This window comes from Chanodichthys erythropterus, chromosome 15, assembly GCF_024489055.1.
Source record: "Chanodichthys erythropterus isolate Z2021 chromosome 15, ASM2448905v1, whole genome shotgun sequence".
In the NCBI taxonomy this organism is placed as follows: Eukaryota; Metazoa; Chordata; class Actinopteri; order Cypriniformes; family Xenocyprididae; genus Chanodichthys; species Chanodichthys erythropterus.
Genome location: NC_090235.1, coordinates 29,302,449 through 29,320,460, shown reverse-complemented (window position 1 = coordinate 29,320,460; position 18,012 = coordinate 29,302,449). Strand labels below are relative to the sequence as shown.

The following is an 18,012-nucleotide window of genomic DNA, read 5'->3' as shown; positions in this document are numbered from 1 at the left end:
AGCTAATCTATTAAAATGATGTATAAAGCACTATTGTGCAGTTGTATAAAATACTTATTTCACAGTATTACCGTACAGACAACGGAGTGTTTGTAAGCAATTTATATGACCTTCCACATTCCAGAGTAAATGAACACAACCACTTTCCCTGCTGACAGTGCTGACATACAACACACAACTCTTGCCATATTTCATACATTATGCCTGAAGAGCCCACATGCAGCCTGTCAAAACATGTCGGCAATGGTAAAGGATAACGTTACAAGCATAACTTATACAAAAACAGAGGTAATGGGATTGAAGTATCCATGAGTTTGTGACAATGTTGTTGTACGTTGATGTAAAAAGACATTTTGAAAAAGAACAATAGCTGTCCTTTTAAGGCAAGGTATGTGGTTTTTCATTGAGAGCTGAGCAGCATTCGGTCTTGGGATACTTCTGCTTATTGATCTTAATACGTCATTTTGACAGCTTCATGTACTGACCCTGTATAATAACCCTGCCATCTGTTGCCTGAAAGTTCTTGATGAACGTCAGGGAAAAAAACAACAAAAAAACACTTTGACAGAAGGTGCTTTTAATTGTGTTAAGATTTGTTAAGACAGTCAAATCCATTCATTGCTATGAGAATATAATTTACACAATGTGCCCCTGTTGGAATTGATTAAATGTAATTAAATGTAATTTCTTAAACCTGCTAAACAGTCCACTTTCGGTGGAGTTTGGCACGTAAATCAGTAAACATAACACCAATTTTATATTACACGGTTGAAATCTCCTTTCAAAACATTTAAACAGATTTTATTTTAAATCACCAGAAACATTTTGAAATCACACACTTCCTATATAGTAGGCAAAAACACTATATAAAAAGAGTAGCATGCCTGAATTCACAGTATTCATAAAACAATAGGCAAAAAGTATCCAGATGACCTACTACTTCTGGCAAGATTCTGAAGTGCATCCAATGAAGTTGTGAATAGCAGTGAAGCGATGCAACTTATGCTGGTAGGTCAACATGACGAATATAGTACAGATTACATTCACACAATATAGAATGCACTTTTTTAATGGTCATAAAATAATTATATATATATAAAAAAAACAAGTAGCTACTTGGAGAGTAAGCGATTTCAGATGCAGCCGAAATCTGTGTAAAATGATAAATGGTTCTGCTATTGTCAACCTGCAGTGCTCACTCTTCCAACAGATAAATCATGTGTACCTTTACCTTTTCTTACTCGGATATAGCGTCGAATCCAGCATGACCAGAAGCACATTTCAAAAAGTCCATATTTTGCTGACACAGTGTTACAGTTTGAAGAAAAGACGGAGTCGTTAACCCTTAAACACATATCTCAGGTGTTTATTGACCCAGGAGGACGTCATTCACTACCCTCCCCCTCATTCATTTTTTAAAGTTAGACATCAACCTTCTTAGTATTCCTCAATCTAATCATTATAAACAATATAACAAGAAAAAAAAATATTTTTTCCTATTTAATTTTGCGTAAAAAGTGTATAGGGTCACTAGTGACCCGAGTAATGCATTTTTTTTTTTCATATCAATGCTGATGTTGACTCTGATGACTCACCAGAGAGCAATTCACCTTTATTTCTCAAGGTGGCACTGTCTGATACACAATGCTGATGTAACGTTTCAATCATAACTACCACAGTCAATAAACAAAAGTATAATCAGCATTGATGAATCTGGTGAAAAAGCTGTCAATGATCAAAATATTGATTTTGAAGATGATAGTTTTGAGAATGCGTATATGAGCCAGATGCTGAATAAACTGGGGAAATGAGCTCTGACAATGACAGTGATGTTTGTAAAAAGCATCCGTTCAAACTGAACCCTTCCAAGTTTCAAAAGGTAATGAAATGTGCTTTATTTTATTCTTTTGTAATTGTTATTAAAATATCAAGAGATTATACTATTGCAGCAGTTAGAGATCCATTTGTGTTAGATATAGATCAGGGTCGCCAAAGACCTAAATATGTAATAACTGGCTATTGTCAAAACATTCATTCTTTTAATAGTTAATAGGGAAGATCTGGATTAAAGTAGCAGCTGTTTGCCATGGGTATCTCATCTGATCTCTCCATTGGGATTCTGTGAAATCTCTTACAGTAATGCTGTTTTTGCATTTCACAAATGTACATGCTATAAAATTGAAAGAAAAATTGTCTTGTAAAATTTCATGTAATGCTCAATGTATTGAAACACACAGTGGGAGTGTGGCAGCTGGGCTTACCACAGAATCAGAGCACAAACGGTATTAAGGCTTTCCTTGATTTTGGATAGTCTTCAAATTTTGCTAGATACCACCTGTAAAATGAAATGGCACATTAAACAACAATCTGTGATACTCATATACAAATATTGATTTTTATAGAACATTTCTAGGTCATAAACCCTAAAAAATAAATAATGAAAAAGAAAATATGGATTAATATGTTATTGCAGATGTAAATGCACTTAAAAAAATATAGTTTAAAAACATTATAGATGTTTAAGTTTAATGTAAAGCAAATATACTGAACTAACTTTTTATTTTATTTTATACTATATACATACACAACGGCTCTGGTTTTCGAATCTGATTGGCTGAGAGGTCTTTCCAGTCATGCGATATTCTACCATTATCACGCTTTCCCTGTTTGTACACTCCATGTGTGTGCCATGGTGGACAAGCAAACCCACCATATTTTAATAGATACTAATGTTATTTTGTAACGGAATGTAGTTTTAAGAGTTTTTAGGCAAGAATGTAGTTATTTAGACCTCAGATATGAGATTTATATGTAAACATAGCGCCTAATTGAAAATTTGTTTTCAGCGCTCATACACCTGAAGAGAACAGCTTCATCTCGGCCAATTTTTTGTGAATTTGCCGCTGACTCTTATGTAGATAGTGTTAAAAACGAGGTATAATTAATTTTGGGTATATCAAATGGGCAATCTTTGGTCTTATTAATAGCCTATATTACTTGTTCCAGAGCTAATACATTTGGCTTAAGGGCTATAATAAGTTTAATAACTTTATGTACTTAAAATTAAAACCTGCACTTACTAGAATGCTGCTTTTGACTGAACTGTTTGCTTGTGTTTATTTCCTATTTTACTTCTTATACTGTTATAATGGCTATTGTTGTTAATTTAAATATTATTGTTCAATAAATAATATTTTATATAAATAACATGCCATATTTTTTGGTACTGAGAAAGAGCCCATTAGTGATTTTGACTTCAGTGAAAGTTACATTAATTTGCCATTAGATGGCAGTAAAGACTGTATTTATGAGTGAGTCAATCAGCAGCAAAGGCTGAAGGAAGTAGTTCCTCACAAAAGAGGGTTTTTAAAGACAATCCGTTTGTATAAACATAATATCACACTTGTAGCCAGGCGATATGGCTGTATATCAGCACGCTGTGATAACCTACGGCCGAATCACAGCCGTGCTGATATCTGATATACAGCCATATTGCATGGCTACTTGTGAGAGATATATATATATTATATATATTATATATATATTCCAAAATGGAATTGGACTCTAAAATTTTGATTGCTAGAAAATCAAAGTCATGTGTCTTACCAAGTTATGTTCCAAATTTGATGTTGATATCACAAAAATTTAGCAATTAAAATGAGCTAAAAAGTACCATTTCCATGGTAAGGCAATATAAAGTTTCAAAACAATTTCATTTTGACTGTTTAAGCAAATTATACCTAATTTATGATGATCACTAAAATGTGTGATAGGGAAAAAAGCACACCAAGTGTCTTGCTAACAGGACACTGACACTTAAATAGTTAAATTGTAAATAATTATATGTCATGGTAGTAGCTGTTAAAATATCTTTATGCTTATTTAAATCAATTATGTACAGTAATGAGAATTTAATGAGAATAATCATTTGAAACATCTAGTATTTGTGGGGAAAATTGTCATGAAAATTTCACAATGTGAAAATCTTGACTGTTCTTCATCTTTTTAATAATTTATATCACTTATGATTCTGGAATCAAACCAGACATATGAGAATTGATAAATATGAGAGCTGAAAGCACACTATTTTTTTTCTTCTGATAATTGCAGTCACATTGAGAAAGAATCCATTGTTTCAGACTGCAATGCCTTACTTGTGGTGAGACATTCCTCTGCTGGACAGCACAACAAAACTGAAGAGAGCAAAAGCTGCACTATGGACCGAATGACCAGCCAGAGCAAATCCAGTCCATTCCACAATCTCACCTAAGAAGTTTGCTCCTGATACATACTCAAACATGCCCCCTACGAACAGAGAATAGTTATGAAGAGAGAATTGAAAATTGGAAGATGTCGCACAAACCGGCTTTTAAAAAACAATAAGAAACAAATTTCAAGTCAGTTTCAAAGCAGTGAAACTGCATCACATGTGTTGTATTAAGTGTGAAACCATCTGACCAACATGCTGTCTGGTTTAATTCGTCAGAAATAAAGCATGTCTGATTCATCATGTCAGTCATCACTTATTCATCAAATAAAACAAGAACAAGCTTTTGGATCTTAAACAACATTGACATATCAAAATCATTTAAAATCCCTTTGTTTTGGCTTTTTGTTTAATTTTTTTTTTTTTTTTTTGATAATACCATCTGAAGTTGTGATGTCAGACAGCTTTAAAATACATGTAATTAAAAAAAAAAAAAAAAAAAAGAAAAAGAAAAAAGGAAGAGAAAAAAGAGATGATTTACATATTGCATGGACACTGATTGTCTGGGAAAAGAGATAGAAGCGCATGTCACAAATTATTAGGATCTCTGAAGCAGGGTTGTCCTGACAAGCTGTTGAGACAATGAGTCATGACCAGAAAGGGCATCTATTTTTATTTTCTTTCAGAGCCAAAGCCAGATTCAAAACCTTTTTTTTTTTTTAGCATTGCATCAACACTCAAACCAGCACTGAAGAGGATACCCTAGCAGAGGACACCAATTTGAGCTGAATGCATGTGGTATGGTTCAAATGATTTGCATTGTTCTCTTCTGAATACTCTTAATTATGTATGTGTATTGGCACTGGCTGTTTATGACAGTTTTATGAATTTTGAGTATTTAAATATTGTGTTATTGTGACAGTCTATTCCTAAAATCTAAAGCTGCATGCCATATTCCTAAGCTGTCACTCAGAATTTTGTGATTGTTGTATGTGAAACATGGTAAAGATGCTGAGCACCAACATTTTAGTCCATTTCAATATAACATTTATTATATAACTGGTGCAGTCAGTCTGATAATTATTGTTTTACCTCTAGGTATCTTATAACCTGTCTCTCCAGGCTTACGGAGATTCCTGAGGATATGGTCAGAGTGAATGTTAATGATGAATCCTAGGAACCACATACAAGAACCTGAAAAAACAAACAAACAAAAAAAAACTTCATACATTAAGAATATGAAATATTTTGTTTTCAACATTGATAATAATAAGAAATGTTTCTTGAGAGTAATAATGGCTGCTAAAAATCATAGACATAGCCATCATAGTAATAAATTAAATTTTACAATATATCAAAAATGAAAAAAAAAAAAAAAATTGTGATTCGGTCAACCATGACAGGTCAGCTAAAGTTCAAAGAGATAACCAGTATCTATATACTCTGGTGGTGATGGATGAATTCCAGTGTCAGCTCAGCATTTCTTATTTGTTTTGGAACACAGCAGTATTTATTATGAAAGATTAATCCGTGCAAATCACTCGGAACACCTGGCTCAGTTTATTAATCAGGGATGCAAACACATCAGGGGTAAAAAAAAAAAAAAAAAGGTGAGAAAGATATGATATTTTTGATTATGATATTTTTTTATATAAATAAAAAAAAATACATTTGTTTTTTGTATAAAAACCTGCTTTTTATGTAGAATTCACTTTATAAAAGACTCACATTTCTAACATTTCATTTCATCATGGGGATAACATGAATAATTTGACATGGTTTAGTGAAATATTTTTGCCCATCTTTTGAAAAATGCAGTTTTAAAAGTAAAAAATTATCACTTTAACCAGTAGATAGCTGGAGAGCTATTTGCTATTTGACTAACTGAAAGACATCTTTTCACAAGTTTTTCTAGTTGGATTCATATCTACATATTATGAAATTACAATTATAACAATAAAAAATTACTTTTCTGTCAAACTTTAGCATTTTTTGTACTGTGTCTAAAACTTTAACAACTTCCATTTCATGCCGACTTTATAAAGTCTACAGAAATTAACATTAGATTTGATCATAATTACTCACTAGCACCTACCTGTGATGAAACAAGGATGTGTAACCCAATCAGGTGGGTAATCTGCATAGTGACTCAGGTATCTTGCCTGCAGGTACCCATTACACATGCAGAAGACAAAAGCCAGGGCAAACGAGAGGAATGGTGTTGATTTCCCTCCTCGAATTAAAAATGGGTAGATGAAGGTTCTAGGAGAAATACATGCTAGTTCATGTTTAATATTAAGTAGTCACTTGCAATACAATAATATGTATGGAGCCCCTAATGGGACGTGGTGGTGTTTTTTTTTTTTTTTTTTTCCTCTTTCTTTCTCAAAATCTATTGCGTTCCCTCGCAAAGATATGATCGTTTACTTGCTGTGAGCTCGGGCAAACACTTCCTGTTTATTGTCCCGTTGGCTGGCAGTAGTGTTCCATACGTTAATAATGCACACAAATAATGCGCAGCTCATAAAGTTTAAAATTGTTGGACTCAGAATATAAAGAAATGCGGTCAGTGCATAACTCAAGGAGTTCGGTAAGTTGGCAATATATTCACAGATTCGAACTTCCCGGATCAATAACTCGTGAGCTAAACGTTGTTAACACACAAATGCAGCTATTTCCAATAATAGAAACCTAGACAACGAGCTACAACAACCCTATTTTCCTCAAATGTGCTTTATAATAAATTGATCTCAATCGGTCTTTGTCAGACACGTGATTTTGTTGTGTGTGACGTCACCGCGGCGCCATATTTGTGGTATCCCTGCTGACTGTGAGAATGAAAGAGATTACACGAGTTGAGATAACAAGCAAATAACTCGCAAATATGAAGAAGCACAAGAACAAAGTTAAAATTTCATATCGCGATAAACTCACCAAAGATGCCAGGGACCGTTATTTGGAGAATTTTTCATCCATTCATAACATAGATCTGTACGAGCTGACTGCAGTAAGTTGGAGTGCTGCTGACCCCGCATTGCTACCTAAATCATCATACTTAAATATTGTTAACTGTCTTGTTTATGGCATAAACGCATAGTGAACAATTTAAAAACTATAAATCCCTCGAAGATCACAGATATTTCACTAATGGGTGCAGGATTTATTTATGTTCTGAAGGAAGGACTGCGATAACACAGTATAGTAACGATAATGATGTCGTGTTAACTATATAACAAGTGCATGATTAAGGATGGTTTAGTACTATCAGGAAGAATTTTGAACTAATACTACCCTTTTTTTCATGCATTTTTTTTTCTTTATTGCATTAAGTACATAAACCAATGTATAACACAATAAACATTGTTCCAATAAACAAGGCATCATCAGAGATGTATGTAGAATTTAATAGTGTATTTTATTACAGTACATTCTGATATAGTATACCTTTTAGACCTACCTCTGTGTTGTCTGGGTCAATGACATTATGAGTCTTTTTTTTTTTCTTTTTCTTTTTTTGTCCAAAGGCCTTAATAATAATAAAAACAAAGATATGTCATGCAAGTTAAATATCTGATTTACAGATTGTGTATATTATTAATTATCCTGTTAATACTATAAGTGCATATAACATAAATCTACAAATCACCCTGAAAAATTTAATTATACATGCTTTATTGTTCATGCAAGACTGGATAAAGCATCAGCACATTTTTACACTACAATTCTACAAAAGATTCAAACATGCGCTGATTGGATGGTTTCTCTGTGAAAATCTCAAAACAGTCAGTAATCTCTGCTACTCTGTATTTAAACAAAGGAGACATATTTCTGTGCAAATCATCTCTGTATGCCCATACAGCTGAAAGCTTCAGGTTTGCATAGATATGACACAGTTTCATTGAATGTTCTGTATACCGTCTCAGGGGAAACATTAGAAGTGTTGTGCAGGCAGATCAAATCTGAGGTATATTAAGGTTCACAGAAGCATTTGAAATTTGTATTTGTTGCGTCTGGAATCAGAGGCACAAAAAAAAAAAAAAAAAAAATTGTAACGCCATAAAGGTTCCCAGGTTTGGCAGACCCGTATAGTACATTAACATCATCTCCAAAACAAACATCAGACATCCTGTACATATCAAGTCGGTTTACTTCTGCACATGCAGATCACCATCTCCTCCAGCCTCCTGCATCTTCTCAGTGTGAAGATGATCACTTTCTCCAGCCTGATGGACCATAGTGTCAGCTGACTGACTTGGGTAAAGTTGGTTTTATATTCGCACATCCGTATTCAATAGCCTTGTTAATCACACTACATTGGACATTCAGTGGACATTCACAAGTAAATATGCCATTAAACAATACTTGCCTATTTTGATCGACTGTGAAAAATGTTATAAGTTGACAATCGTTGGTCGTCAATATCATGTCGCTGCTTAAAATTCGCAAACATTAATTTATTGCATATTTATTGGAAAGTCTGAATTTATCAGAAGTCTGAATGTGCAAATATAAAACCAACTTTACCCAAGTAGCTGACTGGATTGTTTTTCCTTAGTGTCTGTGTGTGCATCTCAATCAGCTCTGAGCTCTTGAATCAGTATATTGTGTATACAAATTTTGTGACTGAGACCGTCCTGATCAGTGCCCTAACTAATGAACTAGGGAGCTGATTGAGACACAGCCTGTGTTTAATGCTGATGTGGCCTTAATGTAGGGAGGGATGGTGTCCAGTTGGGGTCAGTCTCCATAATCTTTAAGCAGGCTGATCTGCAATGAAATGAAAAGGTCCACAGACCACAGCTGTAAAAAGTAGTCAGAAAATTAGAATCAGTATATAGATACAGAGCAAAAATGTCGTACCTTAAGTATAAAAATGCTGTAGCAAAATTAAGAAAAATAAAATGTAGACATATTCAAGTAAAGGGATTCAGTTTAAATTGACTTGTTTCATAGCACATACAATCCAAAACAATGCGTTGCTATAACGTTTTCTACTTTAGAAAACAGAAACCTCTAACTTACCTTTGTGAAATGTAGAAAGCAAACATACTTGAATGGAGATATCTTGACGAAAGTGATGTTTTGCGTCTCACCGCGGCAACCCGTGCGATCCGGCGCCTCTGTTATTGCCTCTAACGTTACATACTCTCCGGACAGCCTTTTTTCAAGTAGGAAACCGACTAAATCTAATCTCGTAGTAAAGTTTTTGACATTTTCTATCGTGGGACATATTATTGCAGCTTTTCACACAACAAAAGTGTGCCATTTTTACAATGAAAAGTAGCCAAAGAAGAAACAACTCTGCACTGATACAGAGATTGTTTGGATACCTCAGAAATGGCGACGACACCCATAATGCACTTCGGTTTTCACGAGTGTGACGTCACCTGACAAAGACCGATGAGCAGGTGGCAGAGACAAGTCTGAAGGGACCGTCTGAAAAGTGCAAAACCCTAAAACCCTTTTGCTTATTTTATATTATGAAAAATACTCAATAACTTCACTGTAACTAGGGTTGCAAAGGGGCGGAAAATTTCCGGAAACTTTCCACGGGAACTAATGCTGCATTCACGTCACCTCGTATTTACCGGAATCTTGAGATGACAACATGTGTGACGTGACGTTACATTTGGAGCCATCCTGGGAATTATGCGTACAGCATAGAGTGACCAAACGTCCTGTTTTCCCAGGACATGTCCTGTTTTCACTTCCTGTCCTGGCCGTCCTGGTTGTTTTTTATAAAGTGATGAAAATGTCCTGGTTTTCATTGTTTTTCATTGGGCCATTAAATTTACCGGTATTACGAGATTTTCAGTTTCCGAAGGCGGAGCATACATGAAGATTTACCCTCTTACCCGCTTGTTAAGTCGTGACGTAAAGAACGCCGTTTCCGGGTCCAAGCCTCGATTCGTTTCACTTGAGAATGCCATCGACGGCCGTTTATGAGTGCTATTTATTCATTTTAAACAATCTTTTTAAAAAGTTAAACATTTTAAATACTTACAGTCTACACAACAGTCTCTGTACTCACAGCGTCACAGATATTAATATTTTAACGATTTATAAAAGATGAAGCATTGTCTGGCCATCTGGAATTTTGGTATGGAGATAAAGGTTATAATTATATATTTTTTGTAGTATTACACCACATCGTGTATGTATATTAGCACCATTTGTTGTTTTCTTGTGGTATGAGATAGAGCGCTAGGACCCGGAAGCACTGCCGCGTGACGTCAGACTTAACCGGATAGGCTAACTTGAAATTTTGCAAATTTCCTATTTATTCCCATTAATTCTCGTTAATTCCCATATATTCCCGTTAATCCAGATGGAAAGTTTCCAGCTTTAAAAATTCAGCTATGAGTATTTTTCATAATATAAAATGAGCAAAAGGGTTTTGCACTTTTCAGACGGTCCCTTCAGACTTGTCTCTGCCACCTGCTCATAGAGACCAATTTATTATAAAGCACATTTGAGGAAATTGGGTTGTTGTAGCTCGTTGTCTAGGTTTCTATGATTGGAAATAGCTACATTTGTGTTTTAACAACGTTTAGCTCACGAGTTATTGATCCGGGAATATGTGAATATATTGCCAACTTTACTGAACTTGAGTTAAGCACTGACCGCATTTCTTTATATTCTGAGTCCAACACTATGAGCTGCGCATTACTTGTGTGCATTATTAACGTATGGAACACTACTGTCAGCAAACAACAGGAAGTTTTTGTCCGAGCTCACAGTAAAGGAACGATAATATCTTTGCGTGGAAACGAGAGAATGCAGTTTCTCGGGGGAACGCAAAAGATTTGAAAATAAAAACACTACCACGTCCCTTTTAGGGGCTCCATACAATATGAGATTATTTACTGACACATGTATGGACATGTTGTTTTATTTTCATTTTATATGTTGTGTAACAAGAGCAAATCCTACCTTTGCAAGTAATGGGTCAAGAACATGAGCAGAAGTAGTTGGTTGGGCAGGTGCATTATCTTCGCACATGGACTCCATATCAGCAAACTCAAAGGCACCAGAAAGGACGGCAATTCTTGAACGAACCAGGCGAACTTGACATGTACAGGGAATCCATACCCGCTATATGCATATCTACCATAGGGCACGAGCTTAAAGCGAAAAGTCCAAAAATTTTTGAATGCAAAAACCATCATCAAGTACGATAAACAGTCTAAAACGTAGAGTTCTCCCTCATCAGAGGAAAATAATATCTTTAAAATAGCTTCCATATTTGCTAATGGAAATACTACTTAGAAGCAGAAGAAAGGTTTAGGTAATGTTTGTGTGTATCTCCTGCACGAAACAAACTGACCCCGTGGAGAATCACTACTACACCATGTTCTTCGCCAATCAGGAGAGGCGATGGGCGGGGTATGTGTCAAATACGCCTTAATATATACAAGTTAATAAATTCTAACCAGTTAGATACACTTTAGCACTGCATAGCAGTTCATTAACTAAATAAAAAGAAATTAGTATTTTGTTCATCTTTCACTGTTAAGTGCCTTATTTCATATTTAAAATGTAGTAATTTAGTATTGTTTTTAGATATTTTTTTTGTTGTGATATCATGCTGTCTTCTTTTATCTGGCAATAGGTTTATTTGGATTGAAGGTCAAAGGTTTAGATTAAGCACTACTGTTTTTTAAATTGTGATATTTTTAATTAAGCTTAAGGAAGAATTAAAAGGAAAAAAAATAAAATCTTCTGAATATAAGTCAGGCAATACTTCGGACAACAAGGACGGGGTCTTAGTTGAATGTGCGCTTGTTTCGACTGCGTCACATACACGTGAGTTCAGAAGGAGCTGAGAAGTGCAGTTATTGTGCAGTTATTTTATTTAGACATTAAGATATTCAGTAAACACGCAACGCAGGTTTATATCTAGAGTTTTATGCGTCTGCAACATGGGCAGGAAAAATAGAAACAGACAGAACAGAGATGGAAGACCAGAGGAGAAAAGAAACAGAGATGATGCTGTGAGTTTGCTAGCTGCTCTAGCTTCTTACTTTTCTGCTCAGTGCCAACACCGCACATTCATTTATGAATTTATTTTAACATAATGCTTCATTGGGAATAAACACATTTTATAGTCGCATCAAAATGATTCCGTATAACAATGTAATCCTGTGATAAATGGGATGTAGGTAACTTGGTTGTTATATTAGTAATTGGTGTACTCCTATGGGTTCTTCTTCCAGGGTTGGGGAGCTGGATACTCTGAGATAATCAAGGAAAATAAACTCTTTGAGCATTACTACAAAGAGCTGAAGATTGTCCCAGATGGAGAGTTTGAGGCGTTCATGGATGCCATGAGGGAGCCACTGCCAGCTACAATACGGATCACAGGATACAAGAGGTGATCTGACATTTTCTGCAGGTCCAAAAGTTTCACATCTCATGATTACACACTGTCATTTTTTTGACTACCACACAATTTTAATTAAGTTAACCTGCTAACTGTCAGTCTCCCAGTAGCAGGACACTTGGCATGCTTTTTCCCCCTATCACATATTTTAGTAATCATCATAAATTAGATATCATTCAAAAGCTTAAACATAATGTGTGTTGGCAGTGTGTGTACACAACCACCCTATAATGATAAAAATCCACCCAGTCCCTATATATCATAAGCAGCGTCCCAGAACTAGCCGTTTCCAGATCCCTGGCAGTGTGAAGTCACATTAGCCACAGGCCCCGCCCACGAATATTGACAGACGCTGCCGTTTTAACATAGAACCGCTTTGAGTGAGTTCACAGTGAGTTGTACAAAATCCGCCATTGCTGCACTGATGAGAATGTCTCCCAAGCGTTTTAGGAGCTCTGTAGTAGAGCCCTGCGCGGGACTGATTTCCTTAACCCGCACCCGCCCGCTCCCGCTGAATGTCTGACCAGGACCGCCCTCTCCCGCAACCCGTGTGTTCCACTCCCGCCCGCGCCCGCAATGTTTGTGTCCAATTATATTTGCATTATAAAACATTAACCGTTAAAACAAAACCACAACTAGCTACACCTCAGTTTTTGAACGCAGGCTACTGCATACACACTCACCGAATGATTAACTAAACAAGCAGTTTAAATAGTAGTTTAAGTTTAAGATTAAGTTTAAGTTTAACAGTTTAAGTAAATAAGCCAAAGCACAAAACGAAGTAACTTTTTAACTTATTAAATAAACACCTGTACATAGGACTTACAAAGTAGACTAGATGTAGCCTATGTAAATATAAAACGAAATAAATAAAATAAATAGAATGCCTTAACAGGGTATTGCAAAAAAGAAAATAAATAATACTAATAAATAAATAAAAATAACGTAGCCTACTTAAACTAATGATCATTGGGCTTTGCATTAGACTACTTACTCCAGGAAAAGTATATTGCTGACTGACTGCGGTCGCAGACTTGTGCGTCTTTCTTCCATGATCCGCCCACACAAACTGAATGCCCTCTCTGGCGGTGCACTAGATCATGCGAGAATGCTCAAAATAAAACGAGCGAATTTTAAGAATTGTTTCCAAGTGTCTGACTTGTTTTGTTTTGCTTTTGTCATTAAAGAGCCGCTTTAATTTTCCTCTCAACTTCATTTGATGACCGTTTCTATTACTCGCCAAATTCCACCATTCCCCGCGGGCCTCCCGCAAAGTTTTCTGACCGCCCGCAGCAAAGGTAAAACCGCCCGCTCCCGCGAGATTTGCGTTGGGTCCCGCGGGAGCCCAAACCCAATGCAGCCCTCTACTCTGTAGCTGGATGGATTAATCCACATAGCTCTCTCCATTTACTCCCTCAATCTGAGCTGCTGAAGAGGAGGTGGATTCATTTTGTTTTCAAAGAAAATGCTCCCTCAACTCTACCGAAATTCGTTTATGTCTGTGCGAATCATTTCACACCGTACTGCTTTGTGAACGAATGTCAATACAAAGGGACAATACAAAACAGACTGTGCTAAAAAGTTGTTACTCAAGGATAGATCAGTAAACCGTTTGTGATCCAGCTTACAGGCTCCAGAGTGATACTGGATACGGCAGTAATGAAGGTGTGAGCACTTTATTGCAGTTCATTGGAGTTGATTTACGGATATAAAGTTTACTAGTTTATCAAGCACCACCCGAAAAGGCATAAGGTCTTTATATATTTGTTTACTGTTAGTTGTAATGAGTGTTTCTGTGTACTTATGTACACTACCAGTCAAAAGTTTGGACATGGTAAGATTTTTAATGTTTTAAAAAAAGTCTGCTGACCAAGGCTACATTTATTTAATTAAAAACACAGTAAAAACAGTAATATTGTGAAATATTACTACAATTTAAAGTAAATGTGTTCTATTTGAAAATATTTGAAAATTTAATTTATTCTTGTGTTGGCAACGCTGAATCTGCATTCAGCATCATTACTCCAGTCTTCAGTGTCACATGACCCTTCAGAAAACATTCTAATATGATGATTAGATGCTCAAGAAACATTTATTGTGTACAATTGTACACTTTTTTTTTTTTTTTTTTTTTAGGTTTCTTTGATGAATAGAAAGTTCAAAAGAACAGCCATTATTTGAAATATAATCTTAATTGTAACATTATAAATGTCTTTACTGACAGTTTTGATCGATTTAATGCATTCTTGCTGGAAAAAAAAAAAATTTCTTTTCAAAAAATAAATTAAAATAAAAATTCTTACTGACCACAAACTTTTGAACGGTAGTGTATAATGTTACAAAAGCTTTGTATTTCAGATAAATGCTGTTCTTTTGAGCTTTCTATTCATCAAAGAATTATGAAAAAGAAATGATGTATGCAAATATTTTGTACAATTGTACACAATGAATGTTTCTTGAGCATCAAATCATCATATTAGAAAGATTTCTGAAGGATCATGTGACACTGAAGACTGGAGTAATGATGCTGAAAATTCAGCGTTGCCAACACAAGAATAAATTACATTTTCAAATATTTTCTAATGGAAGTTATTTTAAATTGTAATAATATTTCACAATATTACTGTTTTTACTGTATTTTTGATTAAATGCATGCAGCCTTGGTGAGCATACAAAACTTTTTTAAAACATTAAAAATCTTACCGTGTCCAAACTTTTGTTTTTTTTTGTAATTCAGTGGGGTTTTTATTGTTTGTTTTTTGTTTTGTTTTTTGAGAGAGAACATACAGAACATTTTGCAGTACTAGAAAGAACTTGTTAGACCACTACTTAACCGCTGTTAAGTATCTAAAACTTCTTGAACTTAGATATCCCATTGTTCCACCTTGATAAAGATGCAGGAATAGCGTGATTAGTCCGTGCAGATGACAGTGCCAGGTATAGTATCTCCAGTAAAGAATGCTAAGAGGAAATAAAAATATGAAACGGTTCCTGTGCTTGGTGCATTGCAAATCTAGTTCACCACTGGGTGAGTTTTTACCCTAAGGTACCTATGGGCTTTTAACACGGCAAGTAATTTAAAATATAAAAATAAAATGTTATGTGAAATTTTAAATATTTCAATTGTCTCAAATCCAAGATTGAATCCTCTCATTTTATGTCATTTAATGTTAGAATACCTTTTATAGCCCAGGATGGCTGCACAAAAGATTGTCCGCCAGAAAGTAAATTCAAATTGTGCCAAATAGGAGTATGAGTGTGCCATATAGTTTTAGATGATAAACAGGCTTTTATCTTTTTAAATATTTGGAGAGTATAGGAAAGTATAGGACCGTAATAAAATGAACACTTCCTGAGTGAAAGGCCTGAAAATAAAAAATCTTGCAAACGAATTGGTGAAATGTGCTTTTTTTTCTATTTTTTTCCATGAAGATTGTGAACCAGGATCAAACAATTTCGTAACTGAGAGCAGGATGAAGGACCTGTGATAACATTTAAAATTAGGGCAGCCCAATCCACCTTTTTATTTTACTTCTTTGAAGTGTAGACCACTTGAAGCGGGGATGCTTTCCATACCAAATATATTTTATCAGTAAATCTAGCTTTTTCCACTAATTTAATGGTGTTGGGAGAGGAAGCATAGAGCTACTAAAATTAATGCGGGGCAGAATATTTATTTTGATTGTTGATATTCGGGCAGATGGTGATGAAGGCAGACACATCCATCTTTGAATATCAGACTCAACAATATTATTCATCAACACCTCCATTTCCTCTTGAAGCGGGAAGTTTAAAGATCTTCGGGCAGCAGGTACTGTTGCGGCATCAAGACCCTTGAGATATTTTTCAGCATCCTCTGGAGATTCAAATGAGTATTTCTGACCCTTATGTGTGACTCGCAGCGATGCTGGGTAGATCAGGAAAGTTTCAGCACCTTTCTGGTAAAGCTTGAATCGATCCTCTTTTGCGCCGTCTCATGACTAATCAGCATAGAATTCCAGGCGTGCTCCTCTGAGTTGATTTTCGAGTAAACACGATGAGCTCTATCGATCTCGATCAGGCGTGAGGTCGGGGATCCATTTAGGTAGTATTTTCTGTAGAAAGCCGACAGGATCATCCCCTAGGCTACAACGTCCTCGAGTGTTTTGAGACATTTGCCACCCACAGGCGATTTTAGGGGAGACATCGACTTTTAACTAGTTGCCATTCTAGAATTGGACTTGTCAAGTTGTAAAACAATGACGTTATCTTTCCTCAATGTGTGAAAAAAAAAAAAAAAAAAAAGACGCTTCATCCTTTGTGTGAAGTACAATAAACATCATAGAACTCATCTGTAAAGTTTTGGCCGTCATTTGGATGGGGTACAACAGGCTTGTCCTAATATAGTGGAAGAAGACAATATGTTATAACAGTAACTGAACTAAACTATACCCGTTCTATCTCCATGCAGCAAATATTCAGTTTCTGTCATTATAGTACGTCCTGACTGACTCCTGACAGGAGAGAATGAGCTCTTGAAGCTCCGCCCTCTTAGTCTGAGCGCAGCTTATCATTTGCATTTAAAGGGCACACACTGAAAAGGCCTGTTTTTGCTCAACCCCAAATAGCAATTTCATGCTATAAAAAATTATCTGTGGGGTATTTTGAACTAAAACTTCACATACACACTCTGGGGACATCAGATTTTTTTTTTACCTCTTGTAAAATGAGGCATAATAGGTCCTCTTTAAAGTCCCTAATGGTGCGAATGCAGTGCAACCTGTCACTCACAGGATATCACAGCTAGGGCTGCAACAACGAATCGATAAAATTAGATTATTAAAAGAGTTGGCAACGAATTTAATTATCGATTCGTTGTGTCGCGCGACTATTACGCCTCTCAATAAGACACAGAGATGTTTGAGTTTAAAAAAGCGCGGTTGAGCGCGAAGCAGAGCGGAGCAAAAATAAATAGATAATTAAAGCTGCAAGCAGCGATGAAAGGGCCCTCGCACCCGGGCTCACCGCCATCCGTTGGCCTCAGAAAAACAGCGAACAGTGGGCGACATGCATGTGAACGAGTTAATACAGGAGAATTATGGCAAGATCATGTAAAAGTGCCACACTTCCTGCTGCCAACAGGTGGCGCTATAGCTAACTGAATATTGTCATATAGATGTCTTTAGGCCAGGACTTTTATCACTCATGTGAAGTTTGGGGCAGATCAGACATAGTATGCCTGAGTTACAACAGCTTCCTCTTTCATGGCGAAACATCAGACTTTGTCAGTCCGCCACGGACACGCCCTTCAACGAAAACTCAAGATATTTGATATTTATCATCGCTAAGGTCTTAAGATTAGACTGACCAAAAATGACATTGATATGATTAAATCTCTAGGAGGAGTTAATCACAGTGTAAAACATGTAATGTCCTGTTGCCC

The 18,012-nt window shown here is 35.8% G+C and overlaps 2 protein-coding genes across 3 annotated transcripts in view; one reads left to right on the top strand and one right to left on the bottom strand.

Moving 5' to 3' along the window:
- Positions 1-652: 652 nt before the first annotated feature.
- Positions 653-11,509, bottom strand: srd5a1 (steroid-5-alpha-reductase, alpha polypeptide 1 (3-oxo-5 alpha-steroid delta 4-dehydrogenase alpha 1)). Of its 2 annotated transcripts, XM_067411429.1 has the most exons (6): positions 11,141-11,509; positions 6,303-6,469; positions 5,300-5,401; positions 4,155-4,305; positions 2,262-2,335; positions 653-2,170 (listed from the first exon to the last, which is right to left on the bottom strand). In XM_067411429.1, exons 1-5 carry the CDS (start codon positions 11,449-11,451, stop codon positions 2,269-2,271), a joined length of 798 nt encoding a protein of 265 aa, XP_067267530.1. In that variant the 5' UTR covers positions 11,452-11,509; the 3' UTR covers positions 653-2,170; positions 2,262-2,268. The 2 variants fall into 2 exon arrangements, with proteins under 2 accessions (XP_067267530.1, XP_067267529.1); XM_067411428.1 differs by having other exon boundaries at positions 653-2,335.
- A 469-nt stretch (positions 11,510-11,978) lies between these two features.
- The window catches only part of nsun2 (NOP2/Sun RNA methyltransferase 2), a 28,139-nt gene continuing 22,105 nt past the window's right edge, over positions 11,979-18,012 (top strand). Inside the window, exons 1-2 of the mRNA XM_067411056.1 lie at positions 11,979-12,201; positions 12,424-12,581. Of these exons, the coding sequence (XP_067267157.1) occupies positions 12,130-12,201; positions 12,424-12,581 (230 nt within the window). The 5' untranslated portion in view covers positions 11,979-12,129. The remainder of the gene's footprint in view (positions 12,202-12,423; positions 12,582-18,012) is intronic.